The 20,389-nt window shown below is 41.7% G+C and overlaps 5 protein-coding genes across 5 annotated transcripts; 3 read left to right on the top strand and 2 right to left on the bottom strand.

Annotated features, from left to right (window-relative positions):
* Positions 1-3,180: 3,180 nt before the first annotated feature.
* Positions 3,181-7,849, top strand: ATC70_008672 (uncharacterized protein; the record flags this gene model as incomplete). Its single annotated transcript, XM_064827918.1, has 5 exons — positions 3,181-4,401; positions 4,459-4,579; positions 4,635-4,953; positions 5,019-5,140; positions 5,208-7,849. 5 exons carry the CDS (start codon positions 3,181-3,183, stop codon positions 7,847-7,849), a joined length of 4,425 nt encoding a protein of 1,474 aa, XP_064685120.1.
* A 503-nt stretch (positions 7,850-8,352) lies between these two features.
* Positions 8,353-8,967, bottom strand: XBP1_2 (X-box-binding protein 1; the record flags this gene model as incomplete). Its single annotated transcript, XM_064827917.1, has 1 exon — positions 8,353-8,967. One exon carries the CDS (start codon positions 8,965-8,967, stop codon positions 8,353-8,355), a length of 615 nt encoding a protein of 204 aa, XP_064685119.1.
* A 784-nt stretch (positions 8,968-9,751) lies between these two features.
* On the top strand, positions 9,752-11,340 carry ATC70_008670 (uncharacterized protein; the record flags this gene model as incomplete). The annotated part of the gene is made up of 4 exons (XM_064827916.1): positions 9,752-9,809; positions 9,878-9,966; positions 10,030-10,890; positions 10,945-11,340. 4 exons carry the CDS (start codon positions 9,752-9,754, stop codon positions 11,338-11,340), a joined length of 1,404 nt encoding a protein of 467 aa, XP_064685118.1.
* A 390-nt stretch (positions 11,341-11,730) lies between these two features.
* Positions 11,731-17,147, bottom strand: ATC70_008669 (BHLH domain-containing protein; the record flags this gene model as incomplete). The annotated part of the gene is made up of 14 exons (XM_064827915.1): positions 11,731-12,462; positions 12,517-12,647; positions 12,721-12,924; positions 12,985-13,759; positions 13,815-14,260; positions 14,313-14,467; positions 14,523-14,755; positions 14,805-15,294; positions 15,346-15,527; positions 15,583-15,686; positions 15,739-16,050; positions 16,110-16,413; positions 16,469-16,919; positions 16,969-17,147. 14 exons carry the CDS (start codon positions 17,145-17,147, stop codon positions 11,731-11,733), a joined length of 4,698 nt encoding a protein of 1,565 aa, XP_064685117.1.
* A 407-nt stretch (positions 17,148-17,554) lies between these two features.
* Positions 17,555-18,960, top strand: ATC70_008668 (uncharacterized protein; the record flags this gene model as incomplete). The annotated part of the gene is made up of 6 exons (XM_064827914.1): positions 17,555-17,710; positions 17,772-17,900; positions 17,966-18,102; positions 18,164-18,235; positions 18,298-18,422; positions 18,479-18,960. 6 exons carry the CDS (start codon positions 17,555-17,557, stop codon positions 18,958-18,960), a joined length of 1,101 nt encoding a protein of 366 aa, XP_064685116.1.
* Positions 18,961-20,389: the final 1,429 nt, after the last annotated feature.

Raw genomic sequence — 20,389 nt, 5'->3', positions numbered from 1 at the left:
CAAGAAAGAATCTGAAGCAGTTGACAAATAAGAAATAAAAATGGCGTAGCGATGACTACTCGCTTTTCTGATGAAGATCGTTTCGTGGTAAAAAAAATCGCTGAATAATATCTAAATTTTTCTAAATTTCTCCAAATTTCTCTAAGCTTAATTTATTAATTTTCATCTGCATGAATTTATCTGAATATTTCCAAAGGGATTTGGACAAATTCAGAGTGATTAAGACATTTTTAGGATATTTCAGAAAAAATTGGTCAAATTCTAATATATTCAGATAAATTTGAATCTTTTTTAGTCACAGTGAAAACACGGTTTATTTATTCTGCTCAAGATTGGCCAAATTTTGCCTTTTGTCGACTTCTTTAATCTGTTTTGTTGTATTCAACTATATGAACTGTGGTTATCATCCGATGCTTCCTAATACATTCTTGGAGTATTTTTTTCAAGGCGCATCCAATAGTGCCAAGTAACGTAGATGTTTTGAATAAACTTATTGAGCAATTTATAAAAATATGAAAAGAGGTTTTTGTCCAAAAAGTCGAGGTTTTCCATAGCAAGGTCCCACAAGGATGATTTCAGGGGTTACGTTAGATCGATAGAAACTTTTTGATTTAATATATGTACCATAGTAAAAGTCTTCATTATCAAGGTCAAAAATGCGATCGTTTGATTTTCGATGAAAACCATGAGGGGGTGCCTCATGCTTTTTGGTCGATTTTTGACCATGTTTTTTTTTGGCCCAAAAAGTTGAGCAAAGGTGTCAAAAAGTAAGTGCTAGACGAGATCAATTGTTTGGTGCTATTCTGACAATCTAAAACGGCCTTAAACGCGAGAAAACGCGACCTAAGTTCACTCAGGTTTTGCTGTATCAGGGACACTAAGCAATGGAAAGGGGAAATACTAATATGCTGCTTGCCCGTATACGAAGTAGCTACGTATATATGGATGTAGAGCATTACATAAGAAAGGGTTTCATGTGTAAGTGGAGGGTCAAAATGAAAGTAGCAGTATTTTGATAAGATACACAAGAGCAATCGGTAGCGCGGGCTGCCGTTGGGCAGTTCGGTTCTCACCGAAGCGTAAACACCCATATCGCATAAAGCTAATAAAATAAGCATATTCCAGTATTGGATGAAAATCATCTACAACTGTGGACTTGACACATTTATGATGCTTCATGTCTATAACAACTTGTATACGGGCAAATAACATACGAGGAATGTCTCTCATTACATATGTATGTACAAAATAGGGGATATTTGAGCCGCAATTTCTCGCGCTAGAAGCTGTTTTAGGCCGCCAGAATAGCACCAAACAGTTTCTCTCAATCAGCAGCTACTTACTGGCACCTTTGCTCAACTTTTTTGAGATTGTCGAGAATCAACTCCAATTCATGAGGGGTACCTCATGCTTTTTTTTCAAAAATCAAACGATCGCGTTTTTGACCTTCGAAATGAACACTTTTACTATGGTATATAATAAATCAAAATGATTGTATCGATTCAGGGCAACCCCTGAAACTACGTTTGTGAGACCTTGGTATATAAAACCTCGACATTTTAACCAAAAACAGCATTTCACAGTTTCCAAAATTACTCAAAAAACTTGTTCTAAACTTCTATAGTAATTAACACCATTATATGCGCCTCGAAAAGTTCTCCTAGGAGGCTTAGGAGGGCATAGCATAATTTGTGCAATTTACATAGCCGAATCAAGCAAAATAGATGGAGCAAGTCGCAAAACAAACAAAAAATTCCTATTTCGAGGAAAAAAAAAAAAAACATAACGGACATTTAACCAATTTGGCTGCTGCTGCTGCTGCTGCTTACCAGTATAGTAAATGCCAAATCAATTATTGAGCCGACAACCAAGAAGCTTCAGTTATGTAAAGCAAAAGATACAATAGTGCACTATATATGGCAATGTACTATGTGTGTGTGGCTTTGGTATCGTGTTGGATGGCTTGCTCATCTATAAAGGACGTGACCCGTTAAGGGAGTGGATCGAGCACTGAATGCATAGTTGTGTCAATACGCACCTGTGTTTACTAGATGGCTGTATTACCTTGTTGTCGTGTGAGTATTCATGTAAACTTTGTCATTACGCCGTTTTGCATTATAAATATTCACTATTAGATGCTTTCTTATTGTAAACGAATGCAGTCAGATAATCAGGGACACGGCAACATGAAGGTAGATGCTATACCACTGAAGAGGATAACCTCTCCACATTGACCGTACGCAACAACAACCATCTTGCTTCGGGTATTGTTTAAAACTGTTAGGTGGTACACCTTCCTCAATTTGAGAAACGATGCGCTCGGCAAGTGATTCGATTTGTGAGGATGTACAATACATTGCAAAAGTGGTACAGATAGAGCATCCCGAGTTTGACAAGTCTTTTCCTCTTTATGGATCTCGAGACGTCTCATCTATAGAAGCATCGATGAGGAACAGTAATACAGATCAATAGCCTACTATCTATTAATGAGATGTAAGGAGGGAATATCAATGTTATAGATTCAAATCAACCCTGTTCATTGTTGCTGCAACCGTGTTTCATGATATGCTTGTTTACATGGATTGTCCAAAATGTCTTTGTGCGACATTGAATACATTTCCCAACTAATAAACTCGCTAGTACGTTATGCTAGTTTTCACTTAAGACTATATATTCATCACTCAAAATGATGCTTAAAATGTCTTGGTATTTGTGCTTTTAGTTTCCTTTCTTTTGCTCATAGCATTAATGGGAAAAAGGAGACATGGTTCAAAAAGGCAAAAAGGCTTTGTGTCGCCGATGTAACTTAAATCATACTTGATCAATAGGACAGACTCCATTCCCCTTAATGCAACTAGGCGAAAAAATTAGGTACAAGACAATAGACAATGATCGCTGGATATATATATCCTTGAGATCATATAGGGCTTGAATAAACAAAAGCAAGATGTTGCCTTTATACTCTCGCGTAACCACCTTTTAAAGCCTAGTATCCTGGTAAATGGAAATGATGATAAAATAGTGATTTGATGATTTAAAGTAATGACGATGAGTTGTATAAATACAGTAATCCAGGAAGATCCTTAAAAAAAATATAACGTGTGGTACAACGTATAAAAAGAGTCTATTTTTTAACTATATCGTATTTTCTTCTTCTTCTCCTTTTTCTTCAACATCATTATGGATATCAATCAAGATCAAGAGAGCAGTATCCTAAACGAGGTGACTCAAACAGCAGTGAAGACTGTGAATGATTTCAGTGAATCTTTATCACCAGCAGACAAGATGGCCGAGGCCAAAAAGAAGGCAGATGTCGTTACTGAAAGTATACCAAAGTTGAAAGCAGATGCCTCCATGCCCAACGACCAAGGCACAAATGACTCGACCACACTTGCCAGCGCTATTGCTTCTGCTGAATCGAAGCCTGTCAAGAAACTGCCTCAGAATGAAGAGCAACAAAAGCAAAAGAAGGCTTCACCTGGTTCATTCACTACTGATAAAAAGGTTGGCTGGGACGCGTTCTCCACACTTCCAAATCCGGGCGATGAGCAAGCTATTGAAGAACTCGGCTCCAAGTTGGGATTGGATTCTCTCATCAGCATGTACAAAGGTGCTCGTACTGGCAGTAAGAATGAAGAGGATCTTGTATCTCAGTTCTTGAAGGAAGCTTATTACGGTGAATGGTATCACAATGCTGCTGCCATGTTATTCACTGTGGTGTTCACCTGGCTTCTGACCCGCTTTGGTGGTGGTTTGATGGCTTGCTTAGTGGTGGGTGCGTTCTTGGCCACATACTACCAAACATCTATTCGTCGTTTGAGAAGAAACATCAGAGACGATATCCAAAGAGAACTGGCCATCAATCGCTTGGAGACTGAAGTCGAGTCTGCAGATTGGATTAATCATTTCATGTCAAGATTCTGGTTGATTTATGAGCCTGTTTTGTCTGCTCAGATTATTGGTATCGCTGACTCCATCTTGGTCGATAACTGCCCCGCTTTCCTCGACTCTATTCGTTTGACCTCCTTCACTTTGGGCACCAAGGCACCTCGCATTGAAAGCATCAAGACACTCACCAAGACTGAACCCAACATTGTCTGCATGGACTGGAAGTTTTCATTCATCCCTAACGATACTCTCGATCTCACTGAGCGTGATCGTCAATCTAAGGTCAACCCCAAGATTGTATTGACGATTCGTGTCGGTAAGGGCTTTGTTGGTGCTGGTATGCCCGTCTTGTTGGAAGACCTCGCTTTCTCTGGTCATTTGCGTCTCAAGTTTAGAATGTTTAACGAGTTCCCTCACATCAAGACTGTGGAAGCATCCTTTTTGGAGAAGCCTCACTTTGATTACGCTCTCAAGCCTGTTGGTGGTGATACCTTTGGCTTTGATATCAATAACGTAAGCAGTTAGCTATTAGTATGTAGATTGGACTGAAGCTGAGTATGTTGTGCATAGATTCCCGGCCTCGAGTCTTTTGTCCAAGAGCAAGTGCATGCTACTCTTGGCCCTATGATGTATGCACCCAACGTATTTACTTTGGATGTTGCTGGTATGATGTCTGGCGCAACCGATTTGAGTAAGTGTGCATTATGACATGTTGGCGTTTCTTTTGTACCAACGAAAGAATATAGATTCTGCTAATGGTGTCCTGATTGTCAAGATTCACTCTGCCAACGGTCTCAGAGACAATGATCTCTTTGGTACTTTGGACCCTTATATCACTCTTCATATTGGTAACGCCAACAATGCTGAAGTTGGACGTACAAAGCACATTGAGGACAACAAGAACCCCAAGTTTGATGAAACCCTCTTTGTCTTGATTAACAATATTAACGATACTTTGGTTTTGGAAGTCATGGATCGTAACACTGGTAGAAGTGACAGTTCTATTGGTACTTGTACCTTTGATATGAAGTCTCTTGGTGAATCTGATAATCTTGTCGAAGGATTGTATGTATTGACCATCAGGCAGTAACATGAAAAGTGCTAATGCCATGTTCTCTCCCTCTCTCTAGGTCTCTCCCTGTATTGAAGAAAGGAAAGCCTTCTGGTGAGGTCAAGTGCGATTTCCACTACTTCCCTGTCAACAGTCCTGATAAGCAAGAAGATGGTACTGTTATCCCTCCTGAAGAATCTAGTAAGTGTTGTATGTTTCATATTCGAGAGGAACACGTATTCATACAATGGCAACTTGTACCTATTAGACAGTGGTGTCTTGCGTTTCACTGTGCATGAGTGCAAGGAGTTGGGTGGCCAGCAAAAGAGCGGTGGCATCAGTATTCCTGTCATTGGCAGCAAGAGCGATATCAGTCCTTATGCCGTTGTCAAGGTCAATGATGTAGAAAGACTTCGCACCAACCCCTTCAAGCGTAGCATCAATCCTCGCTGGGACAAACAAGTGGAACTCTTTGTTACCGACAAGACACAACTCAATTTGCGTGTCAATGTGCTTGATTCTTCATTTGACGAAAGATTGTTGGGTCGTTGGGATTCCAAATTGGAAGACTTTGAGGAAGATGTCTTTATCAATGGTCAAGATTGGTGGACACTCAAGGAGGGCTCTGGTAAGATTCATTTGAGCATGCAGTGGAAGCCTATTACCATGACGGGATTCAACGAGGGCCTTTCTCATGGTGGATACCGTGCCCCTATCGGTGTTGTGCGTGTTAACTTTATCGGTGCCAATGACCTCAAGAATGTGGAGGCCATGACCGGTGGAAAGTCTGACCCTTACGTGCGTGTCATGTCTGGTGTGCAAAACCGTGGCCAAACTGAACGTGTGGATGATAACTTGGACCCTGTTTGGAACCAAGTGCTCTACATTCCAGTTCACTCCAAGCGCGAAGATTTGGTGTTTGAAGTCATGGATTACAATGAAAGCTCCAAGGACAAGAGCTTGGGTATCACAGACTTGCTTTTGAAGGATATCATGAAAGAAATCAAGACCGAAGATGGCCAAATCTACTATGAACCCACTGACACCGTGGACCGTGAAGCTGCTTTGACCAGTTTGGATCGCAAGAAGGGTCGTGGTACTCTCAAGTTTACCGCTTCCTTTTTCCCCACTTTGGCTTTGGCCAAGGAAGATGAAAAGAAGAAGCAAGAACAACAACAAGAGGAGGGTGGATCTGCTGATAGCGGAGAAATGTCAGAACCTGAATTGATTGAAAAGCCCAAGGAGCTCCCTGAAAAGGATCTCCATGGTGAACTGATCAAGTACAAGGCCCTCTCTGCCGATAAAAAGGTGATTGACTTGAGCTCCTATGAATCTGGTGTGTTGGCTGTCAAGATCCACTCTGTTGCCCTCAACGAATCGTCCAAGGCAGTCGTTGATCTCATGTTGGACTCCAATGACCCTCAATTCAGCACTGTGGAACAAAAGGGATCTCGCCTTGAAATTAATGAAACCGGCACTGCATTCGTCAAGGAAATGGACTTTTCCAAGCTGATTGTTCGTGTCAGAAACGTGCGTGGCGACGGAGACAAGGATGACAAGTCGCTTGGTCGTTGTACGCTTGAAGTGCGCAAGATTGTGGACCGTTTGATGAAGGCATCTGAAGATGATTCAATCACTGAACCTGTTGTAGAAGAGATTCCTCTCTTGGACTCTCCTGGAGGCAAGATCCGTCTCAGCTTCTCTTTCATTCCTGCCATCAAGTTCAAGTTGGATCCTGCAGAGAGTCTCGAGAACCAAGGTAACTTGACTGTCGCCGTTGTCAAGGCAACCAACTTGACAGCTGCTGATCGCAGTGGTACCAGTGACCCCTTTATTCGCTTCTACGTCGACGAAGAGCGTGTCTACAAGACACAAACCTACAAAAAGACACTCAACCCTGTCTTCAACAAGGATGAAACCTTCACTGTGCCTATTGTCAACCGTATTTATACCCCTATTATCGCCAAGATCTTTGATTGGGATCAAATTGGCAAGGATACCTTGATCGGCCAATGCAAGATTACTTTTACTGGCGAAGAAGTTGAGACATTTGTTACATGCACCAAGGAATTCAATGTGGATCAAGGAGGATCTCTTACTCTTCGTTTGACCTGGAGACCTGAATTAGTCGCTCGCAAGCGTTCTCAAACCAACATCTTCTCTGCCACTACGCGTGTCTTCACATCTGCTCCAGGTAATGCCCTTGGTGCTGGCAAAGATGTCGTCGGTGCTGGTCTTGGCGCTGGTGGAAAGGTCTTGGGCGCAGGTGGTAAAGCCTTTGGTTCAGGCGTCTCTGCATTAGGCAGTGGCATTCGTGGTATTGGCAAGATTGGAAAGAAGTCTCCCACTATTGATGAAAATGATGCTACACCTCTTGATCGTGAAGGTGTCGCTGCTGCTCCTGCTGCTCCTGCTGCTCCTGTTGCTGAGAACAGCTCCAACATCTCCACATCACCTAGCAATTCTGTCACTCAACAAAGCAGATCCATGTCTGCTGATGATGGTTATGCCGTCCAAGTCAACTTGATTGAAGCTAGAAACTTGAAGGCCATGGACCGAGGAGGCACCAGTGATCCTTATTGTCGTGTGCGTGTGGGTGGAAAGGTTGTCTACAAGACTCGCCACGTTAAAAAGACATTGACTCCTGACTGGAACGAATCCTTCACTACCAAGGTAGATTCCAACGGCGTCTTGGATTTCAAGGTCAAGGATCACAACACAATTACCGATGTAGATATTGGAGAGAACCAATTTAATGTTGCCAACTATGTCAAGCCTGGTCAACCTTTTGACGGCTGGTTGTCTTTGTCGCCTGAAGGCACTGGTGAAATTCACGTCAAGGTCACCTTGGTCGACACAGATACGTTGTCTACTACTTCCAAGAGTGGAGGTTTGTTTGGCAAGAAGTAAATGAACAGAGTCTGATTAGCATGTAATAGTTATAATCGTGTAATAAAAAGAGAATCGAGAATTTTTTTTTTTAAAAAAAAAAAGTGCTATAGCTTAGCTTGTCTACTTGCTTTTAGTATGAATGCTGGTATATCAAAGCAAAATGTTTACGCTTTGATAATTTAGTAGGAATATTCCCGTTTACGTACTATAACCAGGCACTGTTGCCGCCAAGACAAACATCCAAGCAACGCAAAATGTAAAGGAATAGAAACAAAATGAGAGACTCTACTACATAGTGAGGTATTTCGACCTGAAGAACAAAATAGGAACTATTATAAATGCATCAAGAAGCGGTTCTTGATTATTGAAAGAGATATTCATCACAGATGGAAGGACAATGTTGATATAACGTTGATCCATTTCGGTTGGACATCTGCCTTCCAAGTCAAGATCTGTAAATGCTTTGAAAAAAACAGCCCAAGGAAACTGCCCGGATGGCATTTTGACCAAAATTAAATCGTTTATTGCTTCTTTAAGCTATCTAAAAATACTTGAGCACCTTCAACAATAAGTTTGTGTTCGACGGAATGAATGCGTTGCTCGAGATCTTCAAGGGTATCTTCTTTTTCAATAGGCACATTTCTCTGAAGAATGACCTCGCCACGATCCACATCAGCAATCACTTTATGCACCATGATACCAGTGTGTTGAATTTCTCCCTTTTGATATGCTTCGTATGCTCTGTCAATGGCGTGTGCACCATCGAATTGTCCAGGTAAAGCGGGATGCAGGTTCATGACATTGTTGTGGAAGAAAGCTAGGAAATCGGGTGACAGGATATGCATCCAGCCAGCCAGAATGACCAGATCAGGGTGGTATTCCTCTTGAATTGTCTTTGCTACATGAATGTCAAAGTCGACACGGGTTTTGCCTTGGTCTTTGAACTGCTTGAGCGAGAAAGTTCTTGTGGGGATGCCTGCCTTCTTTGCACGCTCAAGACCAAATGCATTCTTTCTGTTGGATACGACCGCAATGATCTTTCCCTTCAAACGTCCGTCTTGTGTAGCATCAATCAAGGCTTGAAGATTAGTGCCTGAACCTGAAATAAGTACTACAATACTTTGCAAGTCTGCCATTTTGTGTATTGAAGGGATGAAAAAAAAAAAAAAAAAAAAAAAAAAAAAAAGCTTTCGAGTTGATCAAAGCAAAAGAAGCATTTAGTTTTAGATGAAACGGCCTTTCAATGCTGCTGAAATCAAAAAGGTGGAGTCAAGTTTGAGGGGACTCATAGATGTGGCTTATTGAGATTAGCATCTCTTCTTGGGATATAAGCATTAATGAGTCCTGCTTATGCAAATGAGAAGTTGTATTTGAAGTAGAGTATGATTGAGGAGATTCAGTCATGCTAAAGGTGTTTTCAAAGGTCAAATGCTAGATGCCTGTGCTTCCGAAATTTCCACAGAGGATGCTCTACACTGAGCAATCTACGCCTAGCTAGCATTTATTTCTATACGTGCAGTGTGTCAACTTACAGTGCCCCACAGATGATTATCTCTCATCCAAACCAAATATGTTTTGACAGATAGATCTTGGAGAAATCCATTTGAAATGTATTTCTAGAATGAGAGCAATGCTTTTGACATCTCAGTTGAAGCATAGCCTGAATTGAAAGCCAACTTTCAGATGGCATGAATAGTGATGTTGTGAAAAGTCGAGCAATCCCAGCTTACACAGTGATAGACAATCATGCCCATCCTATTTTGAAAACAAGCCATGATGATGGTCATACAAATGGGATCGACATGACGTACGTGAACAGTCAGACAGACTGTCTGTTTCGAATGTTAGATTCCTCGTTCATGCAAATTCCAGTTTCTCTTTTTTTTTTCTTCTCTTTTTAAATAGTTTTATCATTTTGCCATGCCCAAGAAAGAAACGACAATCGATGAAATCAAGGTGCACTCCAGGTCATTCCTCAGTAAGTAGGCGATAATCAGAGCAACATCATCTGCGTGAGATTGACGCACAAGCACCACCATCCATTAGCTCGCTTTGGAACAGTGTTGTCAATACTAACTGGCTTCCTCCTGTTTACATACGTGGCTACCTTCTCAAAATACGGATACAGTAGAACCGTAAGCATGGAGTAGCAACTAGGATTACAAAATCACTGACATCAAATGACGTAATGAACATAGGGTACAGCACATCACGCTTTCCTAGATTACCCTAACGAAATCTCATCCAAAGAGGCTCTAGAGTTATCGAGATTCATGCAATCATTAGACGCAATGTGGAAGAAGGACCTTAGAATATTCTATCCATTTGATAAAGAAATCGAGCAAAGCCAGGAAGAATACTGGGCAAAGGAAATCGACGTCAAGGATCCACACAAACGCAGCCAAGTCATTCAGAACATTGCAGAGGATCTTGGCCTTCCAGCATCCAAATTCCCTGTGCATTCACCCAAGGCAACTGGCGTCTCTGACGTTATTCATGGTGGTCTCCCCAAACCTACAGCTTCTGTCAAGATGGGCATTGCAAATCCTCCAGATTACTTGAAGATCAAACAACCGCCACGAGCACATGTGCCTGTTTGTGATCCCTCTAAATTGCACCATGAAAAGACAAAGATACTCGCCTTTTCTTCAAACCAATTCAAGACAACAAATATTAAGCTGGATGGACTCTTTAGTGAGGGTGGGCGCATTAACATCAGAACAGCGAGTGCAATTGAGGATATTGGCAACGTCAAGGAAAACATCAAAATTAACTTTACATTGCATGCTCAAAACGAGGAAGTGCTGACTCATATATCGATGTCTGAGATTGACAATGATGCCAAAGGCACCAAGAGTATCCACATCAATAACCATCATCCCTCTGTACTAAAGTCTTGTTTGGTGTATCAATTGGACATTGTATTTCCCTCCAAGATGAATGCTTACGATAGCATCAATTTGATTGTGAATCATGCAAGTCGCATAGAAGGTGATTTGAAGACTGTGGTATTCAAAGATTTCTCGGTGGGTTTGGGTAGAGGCGCCATTAAATTCAAGGTAAGTTTTGCAGGGTGTCATCAGGCTACCAGAATGACTGAGCGCTTGGCTTAGAACCTGAAGGCTGAAAATATAAAGGTGGGTACTCTTAACGGCATTGTGCTTGGTAATTATCTCCCTATCAAGACTTTGGGTGCCGCTTCTGTCACTGGTGCTACTCGCATTGAAATTGCTCCTCAATCCAAACATGTCAAGTCAACTGTAGTCAGCTTGAACGGTCCTGTCAAGACAATCTACACCAAAGATAGCGAAAGCTTGTCCAAGAACAGCAACTTTATTGCGCATTGCTGGCTTTGTGAACCCAATGTCATCTCCGTAAAGAACCCCAAGAGTATTCATATCACGTCGTCGAGACGTGCATCTATCAAGGTTGGCTACTACAAAGAGATTTGTAGTGCACATGTGAATATCCACTCGAGAACGGGCGAATCTAAACTGATCTATATGTAAAATAAACAGCTGTATGTACATACCGTAAGGCTTTTATATGGTCAAAATCATCAAATGTTGCTATTTGCATCATTTCAAATGAGATAATATCAGAACATCAACTCTGATTCAGCTTACCGCGCATGGCTTAACATATACCAACCAAATCGTGCTATAGCATTGAGATCAAGTCTCTCAGTGGACAGGTAATGATTACGCTTTGACATCATTGACATTTCATCCAAGCGTTCAACGAGTACCTTTGGCGATGCTCAGCAAGTCTAGAGACCATTACAGCCTAGAATTTCTGTTATGGTGGTCCCTATTATATTACAACGAGATACATGTACACTTCATCCTTTTGTTATTAGATACATTTGGCATTCTTTATTATTACATGATGGCAGGCCTCTATTGACCAGTGTATTTATGATTATCCTTCCAGTTCGTATAAAAGCTCTTGAACAAGGCTTTACCAGGCGTATCTAAACAATTCAAAATAAAGGTACGATCTGCCTCTGAACACAAATCTAAAATATCATACAGGGCTTGTGTCAAGATGGATTTCGTACTGGGATGTACTACACTCATGGTAGGATTGGATTGCACAGTGAAGTATTCAATCAGGATGGAAGGCGTGTGCTTGGCAATCATCTTTTGCAAGGTTTGTGCACTCTTTGCGTTTTTTTGCTGCTGTGTAGTGTGTTGTTTTTGTGGTATCGTTGTCAAAATACGGGCAAATCGCTGTGCCGATGTGTCATCCAAAGGTGTGAATTCGTATATTAAGGGGATAGTGCGTCCAGTGTAGCTTTTGCTGCTCTCTTTGGCGTCGGTCGTGCTGTTGTGCTTGCGCTTTCTACTGTTGGAGTTCATTGTGTTCGTGCTGCTGACAAGAGAAACATGTGTTGATTTAAAGCAATGCAGCAGAGATTGCACAAAGGCAACAAAGGGAGGCATCATGTACACAACCTGATCTTTGTGATGGCTGACTAGGTTAGATAAGACAGAGCATACATCTGAAAAGATAGATTGAGCAATGTCGTGATTCATTTGACCTCTGAATCTCTCTGGTGCTGTGGGGTGAGCTACCTGCAAGAGACACGAAAGAATGATGGAAGCATCATAATCACTAAAATGATAGGACTATACAGAAACAGAGATGAGACACAGAGGAAACTAGTTGGCTGTAGATTTTACCTGATCGCCCGTTAACTGGATAAGCATCTTCAACATGTGTTGCAAGTACTTCAGAGAGGTAGTTCTGCCAGCAATGAGGGACATTTTCAATACAAAGGATGGGATTTGCTTTCTTAGACGACCCTTTTCGCCTGCAAAACCAATACAGTGAGTAAAAAAAAAAAAAAAAAAAAAAAAGTACTGATGCGTGTTTGATATACATACTGTCAGTACAATGGGTCAACAAAAGAGAAAAGAGAGACAGAAACACTAAATGATGCTGCTTCTTGGCCACATCTTGACGCTTATCCGCTTCTTCTTCCGCCTGTTCAACAAAGCTTTGCAATACAATGGTGTATTGTTCCTTGGACAGTGATTGGATCCATGAAGCGAATGCGTTAGACAGCACTTCAAGGGACTCTTTATCGCCTACAGAATAGCACCATGTCAGTCATTAAGGGTATGCGTACACGCGGCACTGCTACTTACCTGTACTGTAGACCAAGGTGTAAACAAACCAGATGGCAGCCAGTACACGCTTTGTAGTATCGACTTGTTGGTATCTCGATAAAATGGAACAGAACGCAGCAATGAATTCAGTAGTCATATTCAATACTGCATTGTTCTGTGCTTTTCCAGATAACAGGGCTGATTGCAAGAATTGGATGAAAGGAGATGCGAGAGCAGTTAATGTCTTTGATAGTTCTTCTGCTTGAATGGCTTCATCAACAGTAGGGCCAACAATACGAGCATATTCTTGCAATAGGCGAGTCAAGTGGAAGATGCGCTTCATGTTATCAAAGATGGTTGTCTTTTCCTGAACGATAGATGATGTCTCCTTAGGCTTACTCTTGACTTGATCCAAGATGGTGGCAATGGTGCTCTTTGCTCTGGTCAAAGAGGCAATGATGTATTTGCTCACTTGAGATACAGTATCGACGGCATAGATAGTATTGGAAAGATCGACATCAGCTGCTTTTCTAGTGCTCAAAGCCAAATTGATGGCTCTCAAAAGGTTGATCAGCTTGGCCAATTCTGGACTTTGACCGAGATCTTGCACACGACGTTGTAATGTCTCTTTAAAGTAGTTGACAGCGTGCTCTTCAGGGACCTTTGCACCGGCACTCAAGATAATTTTACGCAGAATGTTTAAGTCAAGTTCGTTAGTGACACTGTCAAGAGAGCTGTACAGGTCCAACGAGCTGCTAGAAGCATATGTCTGATTCGACATGACAAGCCAGTCCAGCATATTTGAATCGAGGCCCTTTATCAAGAAGCGTGGTTAGGCATGCAACGCGCGAAAACCATAAAGCACTTACCAAGATACTATTGACACTGAAATACCCCATGAATCGCATATGAAGCGTTCTGCACATCAGTGACACCTTCATGCGGGCCACCTGATCAGCATCCTGGCAATTCACCGACCAGATATCAACCAACGTAGCAAGATACAGTGCCTGAGGACGCTCGTTCTTTTCAAAGTACTCATTGGGGAAGAGCAAGACAAGCTTCAGCAGTGTGCTGATCTTGTTTACATTGTCAGTGCTAGTCGCAGAGACATCTTGATCCATCGCATCTTCCCTGGCTTGAACGGCTGCTGATAATGCCTGGATGTCTTTTTGATCCATGGCAAGGGGTTTGCTGAGGTCGATAGATGCAATCATCTTGGCTGCCATAGTGGATAGTTCGCCTGCACTCGATTTGACAAGCTTGGTTTTGAAGCATTCAGCAAGTGTAGCCAAAATAGTACTCATACTACAGTCTAAACAAAGGCAATCAGCAAAGCATCACAAAAACATGCCTATGTCTCGTACCTTTAAAGCACTTGGCTTCATAAAAGTTGGCAGATCTAAGGAGTGTTTTGCTCAAATGTTGAGCAGACACCAAAGTGTCAGCGTGTGTATCGTTTGTCAGTGATTTAAAGATGATGTTGGCAATCTTTTCGGCTCTAGAACCATCTGCAAAGCGACTACACACAATGTTAACAGAGTGCAACCAAACACACCTTGCAACATGACACTTACGCTACAGATTCAAACCACTCGTCAGAGATCAGCTTCCAACAAGCAAGCTTCACAGTATTTTGGGTACTGAGATCCAACATGACACCATTCCATTCTGTGTTCTCAAACCAAGTGGTCTTCTTTTCTGATTTAGTGACGAAATCAACAACAGCAGTGACCAGATCAGTTGTTTGCTCAGCGGCCTTGTTTTGTGCCAGAGACGCATAGTATACATGTTGAAGCATGTTATTGGCCTACACTTTGGGTCAGCAGCCATGAAACCATCTCTACCACAACACTTACACAAGTAACGGCAACAATGCGTGATCCCAACGTATCCAACTTGACGCTGTGATGAAAGACAGCCAAGTACAACGTTGCCAACCATTCCCAATCTTCTTTGCTAAGCTTGGATGTATATGTTTCAAAGAAGGCTGTAATCAAAGTCGAGTGAATTCGCATAGCAGGTAAAATAGTGGCTTCAATATTGTCTTTTGTCTTGATCCAGGCTTGAATACTGGGTTTGACAAACTGCTCGAATACACCCACAACAGAGGATTCAAATGATTTCAGCTGATGTTGGTTTAACTTCAATGCATTTGTGAACTCGACAAAATAAATGGTGATCAGGAGAGCGTCGGATTTGGTGGGAACAAAAGTGCTTTTCTTTTGCTTTTTGGACACTGGCTTGTCTTTGGGGGTGTATACGTTGCTAATCAAGGCGGTTTGCAGTTCGTTGAAGATGCCTAAAGCTTGAGCAGCAGGCATGGATTTTGTGACCAAGGCGCTGAATCTACCCTATCCCGTTAGTACAAGTGCCTGTTCATGCGTACACTGAACTTACTCGTTCAGGAAATCTCTGGTAAACAAGGGCTTTGTCAATAACGTATACACATCATCAGCCTCCATTTGTCCAATGTTCTTGATAATATCCGTGACGAATACATCCATCTGTCTGGAAGCTGAATAGGTATGTAAAACGGACGTCGAGAACTTCAAGCATGATTCATAGGCATTGGCTTTAGGCTGAAAATAAGCAGGTTGAGTATCGGCATCCATGCACGCTTGAGTACCTACTTACATTCAACATGGAAGGCCACAACGCCTGGATACGACTTTCAATCAATGAGAGATCAATTTGAAGAAGAGCATCAGCCACGTCCAATACAAGTGCTTGATCATAACCTATACAGCCCATCAGTATCACGACTATCTCCACAGATTGATCCAAACATACGCTTAGAGTCGTCCAGATAAATCACCACATTATCAGCAATCTCATTCAGCACTAGTTGCTGCGACTTGGCAATATCATCATTACGAGCAGTGTAGACATTCCATTGCAACAACTCTTTCAATAATCGACATAACGACTCCAAATAGACGGCTACATGTGTTTCTTTGATGCAGGACAGAATCTTGAGCAAGTACACAAAGATGCCGAATTCTGCCATTCTGCTGATATCCTGCATTGCACTGGTGCTTGTGTTACGTTTCTGTCTAAAGGCGTCGAGAAATGCTGAAAACAAGGTAGGTGTGATATCCACGGCTAATCATAAAAACAACCGCATAAGAACATATGCTACAGCGAGCGGTAGATCGTCTTACCATCCAACATTTGCTCTTTGTCTTTGGTATTGCTCACCATAGCTTCCAGCGTTTCAAACAACTTGACGACATAGTTGGTCTGCTTGACATTTCCACTTGTGGTTGTTGTGTTGTCAGTGGCAATGACATCCTTCAAAACAGAGGTATATTCCAACACAGTATCAGCGTGAAACAGAGCGTGACGAATAATATCCGTAATGATGTGTGAGATGTTGGCTGTGTCGTTTGTGCTGCTAAGCAAGTTGATTCTTCGGCGCACACCCAGAAATTTAACAAGTGATTTGTCGACAATGGAAGAGAAAATCTATGGCAGATCAGGTCATTAGGCTGTCAAACATGGCCCTAGAAAATCACTCTACCTTTTTCTGATTTGCAGCCAACACTAGTTGTGAGTCGTACTTTTTCAGCAGCACTTGAGCGGTGAGGGCAAGCTGATACAAGGCGTTTGACTCGACTGTATTTGTCTCATTCCTGTTGCATAGATCAATCTGTGTTGTCATGGTAGCCAATACTTGATCTACAGCAGTGGATACATGTTCAAATGCAGGTCGATAGGACAAGGCAAAGGTGTCAGAGAACAAGATCTCGAGGCAAGTGTGAACAGCAGTATAGAATTCAATGCGTTGTTGAGGTTTGTCGAGGTGGCTTTTATCCAACTGCTGCAAAAGAGTGGAGACTGACAATACAATGTTGGCGTGGACAGTAGGCACATTGCGTTTGGGATCGAGGCGAGCTTTCTCGGCGTAATAGTGCAGCAAATCTGTCAATAATGCCCAGTAGGAAAGTTGAAGCAGACAGCAATCATCCAGTCTGTATACTTGTTAGCAATGTATCCATTGGTCCCGAGACTGGCACTTACTTTTTCATGTTGGGTTTCGCAAATGCTGAACAGATCCAGTCGAATAGAAAGTCGTCTTTGTTGGGGAAAAAGATGGCATCATTGGACCAAGCTTCTTGGGCCTTTTCGATTCTTTGTTTGCTTGAAAGACCAGCTCCCTTGAGAGCTTTAGCGATCTTTTCAGATGTCAACTCACTCATGATGCTCTAGATTGAAAAGAGCACGACGATGGCAAGCCTTTTGAAAATTATTTTCAATAGAAATGGATTTTGACATTGGATGGTCACAGCACCGTGACTCGAGAGCTTAATGTCAATCGTCTTGCAAATGCAAAAGTTGCATAATTCAAAGATAATCACACATGTTGGGCGGGGCCCTTTAGAGCAAATCAATCCATGTCCACCCTAACTGCTACCTAGAGAGATACTAGTGTAACTTTGAGTAGCTGATGTATACCAAAGAAATCATAATTCTATGCTAATCCTTGACCCACTTGGACTCTGCAGGTTCACACAACACATTGGAACTCGGCTCTCGAGTCACATTAGTAATGAACCGTACCTCATTTCATTTAGCTTTTTCTTTCCACTTTTCAGCATTTAACAACATGGAGTATACTGTTCCCATCAAACGTATTGTCACTAAAGAAGATCTAGAGGATTTTCTGACATCCGGTGCATACAACGAGTACATTGGATACATTGAACGACTGAATGACTCGATCAAGAACTGCAAGATTGATTCCGATGTGCAAGTGTCAAAGGTGAGTTCAAGCAGACACATCTACTGCTGCGCACAGAATACTGACAGATGGTGTGTAACAGAATGTGCAAACAGTGCTTGATATTTTGGAGACACTATTGGCTTGGGTGAAGGAGATCCCTCCGGTTGAGAACTCAAAATCGCGTTTCGGTAATCCAGCTTTCAGAACATTCTATGACAAAGTAAAAGATGTAAGGAGGAGCATTCCACAAGCAACAGATCAGCAAATGAAGAGTACTAACAAGGGATTCTACAGTCTGTCCCTGAGCTATTCAAAGACCTTGTTCCTGAACCTGCCATCAAAGAAGTTGGAAAGTATTTCTATGAGAGTTTTGGCAATCAAAAGAGAATTGACTATGGTACTGGACATGAAGCCAATTTCATGGCATGGTTGTAAGTTGGATCCCCCTTTCTCTACTGGATGAGCGACAGAAGCTGACATGTGCTTGATTAGACTCTGTTTGGAGAAACTAAAGGTGTTTAGTGAAAGCGATGACAAGGCTGTTGTGTTACGAATCTTTGTAAAGTAGGTGTTATATCAGCAGTAGACAAGCAGAGCTATGTGATCTAATCTGACTGGCTAAACAGATATATCCAGTTGATGAGACAACTTCAATTTGATTACTGGCTTGAACCAGCAGGATCTCACGGTGTATGGGGGTTGGATGATTATCACTTTTTACCCTTTCTGTTTGGATCAGCTCAGTTATTAGGTAAGCATCTAAGTTTAAGCACAAGTCGGCCATCATGCTCATTTTGTTGTATCCAGACCACAAGCACATTAAGCCAAAATCAATCCATGATGTTGATACAGTCGAACAATTCTCCAAATCATACATGTATCTTGCCTGCATCCACTTTATCAACACGGTAAAAACCACAGCATCCTTACGCTGGCATTCACCCATGTTGGACGATATCTCAGCTTGCAAGACGTGGGTCAAGGTGAATCAGGGCATGATCAAGATGTACAAGGCAGAAGTGTTGTCCAAACTACCTATTATGCAGCATTTTATGTTTGGTAGTCTGATCCACTTTGAAGGGGGACACCCACAATCGGAGGATCTGGAAGACGAGTGTGGACATATCCATGATACTAAGCCTGCTAGCACCGGCCCTGATGGTGGTGTGTTTGCTCTAGGCCAAGAGTATCCAGATTGCTGTGGTATTCCTGTGCCTAGTGCCATCGCTGCTGCTGCTTTAAAAAATAAGGAAGGCGCATCTAAACCTCGACCTCTTCCTTTTGATTAAGATATCAAATAAACATGTAAAATTAGGATCCAATGTTAGTGTTTATAGTGTGATTTTATTCGATATTCTTTGCATGATACGAACTGTTTATGCTTCGGATGGCTCTCTACCTTTGCTTTGTTTCGGTGAGAGCCGACCTGCGCAGCGACAGATCGCGCTACCGATTGCTTTTGCGTATCTTTTCAAAATACTGCTACTTTCATCTTGGCCATGAAAACCCTTCGTATTATTTGTGGGTCTGATTCTTATGTGATGCGCTACATCTATATATACGTAGCTAATTCATATACGGGCAAGTATCATACTGGTATTATCCCTTTTTTTAGTCAAGAGTGTACCTGATACAGCGAAAACTGATTTCATTTAGACCGCGTTTTCTCGCGTTCAAAGCCGTTTCAGATCGTCAGAATAGCACCAAACAATTGCCCTCGTCTGGCAGTTACTTGCTGACACTATTGCTCAACTTTTTGGGGACCAAAAAAACATGGCCAAAAATCGACCCAAAAGCATGAGGTACCCCTCATGGTTTTCATCAAAAATCAAACGATCGCATTTTTCACCTTGATAACGAAGACTTTTACTATGGTATATCTTGAATCAACATGTTTCTATCGATCTATTGCATCCCCTAAAATCACCGTTGTGGGACATTGATATGTAAAATTTCGACTTTTTGGCCAGACACCTCATTTCATATTTTCATAAATTGCTCAACAATTTCAGTCAAAACACGTATTACAATTAGCACCATTGGAAGCGCCTTGAAAAGTACTTTAAGAATGTATTAGGAAGCATCGGGTAATCACCACAGTTTTCATAGTCGGATATCACAAAACAGTTCGATCAAGTCGAAAAATGACAAGATTCGACCAATCTTGAGCAGAAAAAAATTGTCTGCATTTAAATTAATTTTGGCTAAATGGTGAGGCTCACTGGCAAACTCAATGCCTTTTTCATCATGAAGGACATACAGTAGTAGATGCTTTTGAAGCGTATATCAATCAAGCGGCAAGCTACATAGCACTGGTGTTAGCTATGCTGTTCTTCTTGTATTCTATATTTAATAGCGCCAGTTTATCAAAATACTTGTTACATCTACTTTTTTTTTTTCCTTTTTGAGAATTTGAAAGTATCTAGGGTCCATAAATTTTATCACGTTATGATGAACATTTCGACTCTTTGGTTGGTTTCCTGACCTACGCTTCGCTTTGGTGGAAGACACCCTACGTTCAGATGGCTCGCGCTGCCGCAGATCTTTGGCTAATATTGCAAAATTAATAATAATAGATAAAATATTAGAAAGAAACTTGATTGTTGATTGATATATAATCTCTCATCATATATGAGCCATGCGTGACAAATGCCTGGTAGCTCAGTTCCCATATTAGAGTTGTAAAAGTGTCCAGGGACTGAACATTTATTATGTTAT

This window comes from Mucor velutinosus, assembly GCF_035048745.1.
Source record: "Mucor velutinosus strain NIH1002 chromosome Unknown tig00001563, whole genome shotgun sequence".
NCBI lineage: Eukaryota > Fungi > Mucoromycota > Mucoromycetes > Mucorales > Mucoraceae > Mucor > Mucor velutinosus.
Note: the sequence above shows the minus strand (reverse complement) of the source record. Positions and strands in the feature narration are given on the sequence as shown.